Genomic DNA, 5,861 nt, shown 5'->3' with positions numbered 1-5,861 from the left:
TCACTTAGTCTGTTTTCTTCTCCTTCCATGTAAACTTGCTGAGAGCTACTCTTGTCAAGGTTGCAGCTGCTGCATGGAACAGTGTGCAGTTAGGGCTTGTGCATCATTGTCTGTCCCATGGTGTTCCTGTACAGTTCACACAGCACAGCCAGCTTTCACCTTAGCCTTCTGGAAGCAGAATTACTCCCTGAGTATGGGCCTGATGCACAAGAAAGATTAAATTTATTAGGTTTCAGTGCTGCTATGCCTCCTCCTGTCATGCCTCTAAGGCTACAGGCTCTGTGGCCCTTTTTAATTACATGTTGCACTGGTGAGTCATGTGTTAATTTTAGACAGGTCTGTGTCTTACTATCTACCAGTGAAATGGTAGAAAAGGTACAAAATAAACGGGGTAGGTTTGATGGCCTGTGTTATGTAAGAAGTCAGACTAGCTGACCATGATCATCCATTTTGGTTTTATTCTATGAAGAGGAAGCTCTAGGTTCAGGTCAGGTGGAGTGCAAGATGCCTGGATACTTGGCTTTATGGTAAATGTAAGTAGTGACTCGGGGGCTATGTCTACACTGCAGGCTTCTTGCGCAAGAACTTTTTGCGAAAGAGATCTGCCGCAAAAAGTTCTTGCACAAGAGCACATTCACGCTATCATGTGCTTTTGTGCAAGATAGCATCCACACTGCCAGCCACAGGCTTCTTGCGCAAGAAAGCGCTGATGGCCATTCACAGAATGGCCGTCGGAGCACCTGTGCTTTTTCCAATAGGGGTTTCTTGTGTAAAAAAAAAAAAAACAACCCCCTGGGCTGCATCTAGACTGGCATGATTTTGCGGAAATACTTTTAACAGAAAAGAGCATCTAGATTGGCACGGATGCTTTTGCGCAAAAAGTGCTTTTACACAAAAGCATCTGTGCCCAGAATAGACGCACTTTTGCGCAAGAAAGCTCCGATGGCCATTTTAGCCATTGGGCTTTCTTGTGCAAAAAATTAATGTGCCTGTCTATACTGGCCCTCTTGCGCAAGAGGGCTTATCCCTGAGCGGGAGCGTCAAACTGTTTGCACAAGAAACACTGAATTCTTACATTAGAACGTCAGTGCTCTTACACAAATTCAAGCGGCCAGTGTAGACAGCTGGCAAGTTTTTGCGCAAAAGCAGATGCTTTTGCGCAAAATCTTGCCAGTCTAGATGCACCCCTGGTTTCTGTCCACACATGCCTTTTTGCACAAGAGCTCTTGCGCAAAAAGGTTTATTCCTCATAGAGGAATAACTCTTGTGCAAAAAGCCCTGTCTTCTGACAATCTACTGTACTTTTTCTTGCACAAAAATGCTCTTGTAGTGTGGATGCTCCATGGGTTTTTGCACAAAAACTCTTCCGTGTAGACATAGCCTAAGTGTGTTGAATACTGTAGGTAAAATCTGTAGCTGCGCCTCTTGGAAAATGGAGGCAAGAAATTCTGTTGCCCTATTCTATCTCTTTCCCCTCTCTTTGAAGGATCACTACTCCTGTTGCATCTACAACAAACTTACTTCTGAGACATCTTTTCTATTGCAGGCAACCCAAATCAGCTATCCATTTAACAGTGGGAGAACAGTGACTAAGTGAAACAAGCGCAGTGGTACTCCATGTGGCACCCTGAGTGTGACAACCTAAGAGCACAGCATTTACCAACATAGCAGACTGACTTTTGCACAGTTGGGTCTTTCACTTCTGCCAGCTGTGAGCAGATAGGACCTCTACTTTTAGCAAATCAGACTCCCTTCTCTCCCCAGTACCCCCCACTGAGCACAGGGTATAGAGAGGAAACTTGAGTTATGGGCCAAGCCCACAATGCAGCAGCTTTTCCTTCTGATATTAGAACAGAAGCCTTATTTTCTATTTACATTCACCTGCTACAATCAACCTTCACTCATGCTGCCTAGGAATAAGATCTGGAACACAATGCCTGAGTGGTTGGGGTGGGGGACTAGGTTTAATTCCTGGAGTGAAACCTTGGCTTTCCTGGAAGATGATGGTATGCACTATGGGCTAATCTAAGATTTGCAGTGCCAGGCTCAGAAAGGAACTCAGGCCAGAGTTTGGGGAAAAAATACACACAGTGAGGTATTAAGGAACTCCTCGAGGCTCTTTCTGGGCCACAGAAAACTGCTGGCAAGTGCAGAGGTTTCACACAGGTTTATTATAACAAACTACTACAAATCCTCAAATATATAATCTCTCTCATTGAATCTTCAGCTTGGGTGGGCAATTCACAGCATGAAGGGCAGGTCAATGTTCTTCTCACCAGTGCCAAGGTAGATATAGCCGTACTGTTTAGTCCTGGGGATGTGGTAGAATGTCAGTCCTGGCCACAGCAAGCTCCTCAGAATCACCAGGCTTCCTCCCCTCTCCAGCTGGATGCTCCAGGATCCTATAGACCAACATCAGCGCTAATGAGAAGACATCCTTCCTGCAGTGAAATGTGCTACGGTCAAGGAATGAACCCAATGGGATGCTGTGTGGCTAGAACAGGAAGGTGAATTAATGGTACACAAGGCAGAGTTAGCACAGTAGGGACTCTGCTACCTTATGTGTGTTGGGGGCTATCAAAGATCTGCCATATTAGAAGGACAAAGAACTCTGGACCCTTTCACATGATTCACCCTAGCACTGTGAACTGCCTTTTTAATTTCCAAGAATGCCTGTCTAGTTTTACTCCGCATTTTCCCTGTGGTGAGAGGTACCGGTGTGTGGTCTGGATCTAGGAGTTAGCAAATGCTATTATTGGCTATACCTCCTAAGAGGCAACAGATATTCTTAAGGAGGGCTCTTTAGCCTGTTTGGCCTGTGTACCCACTAACCCCCCCCCCCCCCCAAAAAGTTAATGTAGAGTTGAGATTGCATGCTGTTGTGCCCTTCCAGAATGTAAAGTTCTGAAACCCAGGAAATACAGACATAAGGTACACTGCTATGCCAATTTAAACCCACATCACACACCTCCCAATCCCTGCCTCTGCCCCCTGACCTTAAACATCCTCCCCTACCACTCATTCCCGTTTTCCCCTTGGCTGTGTCTACACTGGGCCACTTATTCCGGAAAATCAGCCGCTTTTCCAGAATAAGCTGCGAGCTGTCTACACTGGCCCTTGAATTTCCGGAAAAGCAATGATGCTCTACTGTACAAAATCAGCCGCTATTCCGGAAAAGCTACGCTGCTCCCGCTCGGGCATAAGTCCTTATTCCAGAACACTGTTCCGGAAAAGGGCCAGTGTAGACAGCCCAGTAGTCTTTTCCGGAAAAAAAGCCCCGATCGCGAAAATGATGATCGGGGCTCTTTTCCGGAAAAGCGCGTCTACATTGGCCACAGATGCTTTTCCAGAAAAAGGGCTTTTCCGGAAAAGCAGCCTGCCAATGTAGACGCTCTTTTTCTGGAAATACTTATAACAAAAACTATTCTGTTTTAAGCATTTCCGGAAATTCATGCCAGTGTAGACACAGCCCTTCTGTTTTTGCAGTCTGCTTTCCCACCCTTTTGCAAACATTTCCCTGTATAATTTTTATTTTCAACAATAATTTGAATGACTTCTGAGTTTTCTGCTGTATGTGGATTACATTTCCCCAAACTAAAAAAAAAATTCCTTTGACAGGCAGATTTGTTCAGGTTTTTGGCAAGTGTCAGATTTGAATTTGCCTCGTGCAAGACGTCCACTTGAGTCTCACAGGTCTGATGCGCTATGGCTGGCTAGCAGTTGTCTTGGGCTGTCTGTCTTCAAAGTGTAATCTGTTTGGCTCACGAGTGTTACATATATGCATATCAAGAAGCCAAACTCTTTCAAATATTTTCAGTTGTGTCCCCCCCAAAGGGTTTAATGGGTACCTTGCACTTGTCAGGATAGATAATGACTGACACCATTTTGGGCATAAATAGAGGCAAGGTTTAATCCTAGGTCTGCACACACCAAAAAAAAGTTGTTAGAATCTGACAACTTTAAAAATAGCTTTCCTTCCTCCCCTCCCGCCCCCCAGTAGGTTATTTCTTGAGACCCCCTTATGCAAATGACCACAAATGTGGATAACTGACTCTGTTCCATGACTCCGTGTAGCACATCAGATTTCAAGGTAATTCAATTAAGCCAGTCTTTAAACAGAAAGCAGTTCTCAACCTTTATACAAAGCAGCACTGGCATTCTGCGATTATTATATGGTACCTGAGCTAGCTTTATAGCTGATCTAAGGAGCCTAACTGGGAGTGGAATACTAAGCCTTGGAGTAACTTGCTTTGCCTCATCTCAGTCCCTCAAATCCAAGCCTCTAGCAGCCTTGGGAACAGGAATCCACAACTGGTAAAGAGCTAGAATCTCTTCTGAGAATGCTGTGTGGCATTAACATCGGGAAGGCAAAGAAAAACTTTCCCACTCCAAGATGGAGGATTTGCCCTGTTGTAGGTCCTGGGGGAGAGGAAAGAAGAGAAAAGTAAAAGACAAGGACACTTTTCAGAGCTGCCTCCAATCTCTGAGTGATTTATGGAAAAGGTTAATTTTCTTGTGCCCTTCTTGGCTCCACTTTTAGAGTGGGGGTGGGAGTAGGGATTAGTTTCAGTATTAATTGTGTGTTGGCTCTGCTGAGGAGGTTAGGAGCCAGTGTGAAAATGCGGTTTCTCCTGGAAGTGAGAAGCTCAGAGCCACTATTTGTTTTATATTTGACAGGATAATCTGGGAACAACCTACCAGAGAAGAGATGGCAGGAGTGCTAAATAGGATTCAGTGCTAGCGGGCAGGAACTGTCTGGAGAAGAAAATGCGGGCTGCAACACCAAATCTGCAAATACAGGCAGTCCCCGACTTACGGCGGATCCGACTTACGGCGGATCCGCACTTACAAACGGGGCTGTTCTCGCCCCGGAGCTCACAGGCGGCGGGTCGCTGCCTGTGTCCTCCGGGGCAAGAAAAGCTTCTCCCGGTCTCCCTGGTCTGCTGGGGGGGGTCCAGCAAAGCTGCTGGACCCCCCCAGCAGACCAGGGACACCCGAGCAAAGCCGCTGCCTGAGCGGCTTTGCTCGTTTGCCCGGGAGCAAAGCCGCCCAGGCAACGGGACCCCCGCCTCCTGGGCGGCTTTGCTCCTGTCCCCCTGGTCTGCTGGGGGGGTCCAGCGGCTTTGCTGGACCCCCCCAGCAGACCAGGGGGACAGAGCAAAGCCGCCCAGGCGGCGGGGGTCCCACCGCCTGGGCGGCTTTGCTCGGGGGCAAAGGAGCAAAGCCACACGAGCGGCGGGGTCCCTCCGCCTGTGCGGCTTTACTCGGGTCTCCCTGGGGCACTGGGGGGGACTCCCCCCAGCACCCCAGGGAGACAGGAGCAAAGCCGCATGGGCAGCGGGGTCCCTCCGCCTGTGCGGCTTTGCTCGGGTCTCCCTGGTCTGCTGGGGGGGGGGGAGGGGGCGCAGCTAGTGCACCCCCCCCCAGCAGACCAGGCTTTTGTTGCGGGACGCCTCGGGTAGAGCAGCTGGGGTGCTGCCGGGTTGGTCCTGTGGGAACCTACCGGGCAGCGCCCCAGCTGTTCTGTCCCAGGCTCCAGATTCAGCAGCTGTTGAAACTGATCAGGCTGATTCCAGGAAGCTGGGGGCAGAGCAACTCTGCCTCCGGCTTCCTATAGTCAGCCCCTGGTCAGTTTCAGTGGCAGCAGCTGAATCTGGAGCTAGTTCCGACTTACATACAAATTCAACTTAAGAACAAACCTATAGTCCCTATCTTGTACGTAACCCGGGGACTGCCTGTATGGTAAAATGGGTGGGGAGAAGGACTGCAGGTAAATCTCTCCAGTCCAAACAAGAAACAGCTATAAGGCATCAGGCCAAAATCAGAAAGACAGCAGCTGGAACTGTCAGGTTCCTACTGGC

The 5,861-nt window shown here is 48.4% G+C and overlaps 1 protein-coding gene across 3 annotated transcripts in view; it reads right to left on the bottom strand.

Moving 5' to 3' along the window:
* Positions 1-2,152: 2,152 nt before the first annotated feature.
* Positions 2,153-5,861, bottom strand: part of RSPH9 (radial spoke head component 9) — a 31,494-nt gene continuing 27,785 nt past the window's right edge. The window contains exon 5 of one of the 3 annotated variants that reach the window (XM_075925023.1): positions 2,153-2,402. In XM_075925023.1, the coding sequence (XP_075781138.1) occupies positions 2,242-2,402 (161 nt within the window). In that variant the 3' untranslated portion in view covers positions 2,153-2,241. Of the gene's footprint in view, positions 2,442-5,861 lie in introns of all 3 variants that reach the window. The other 2 variants (XM_075925025.1, XM_075925026.1) reach the window with 2 other exon arrangements.

The sequence above is a fragment of the Pelodiscus sinensis genome, chromosome 3 (assembly GCF_049634645.1).
Source record: "Pelodiscus sinensis isolate JC-2024 chromosome 3, ASM4963464v1, whole genome shotgun sequence".
NCBI classification, from domain to species: Eukaryota; Metazoa; Chordata; order Testudines; family Trionychidae; genus Pelodiscus; species Pelodiscus sinensis.
This window is presented reverse-complemented; position numbering and strand designations above follow the sequence as displayed.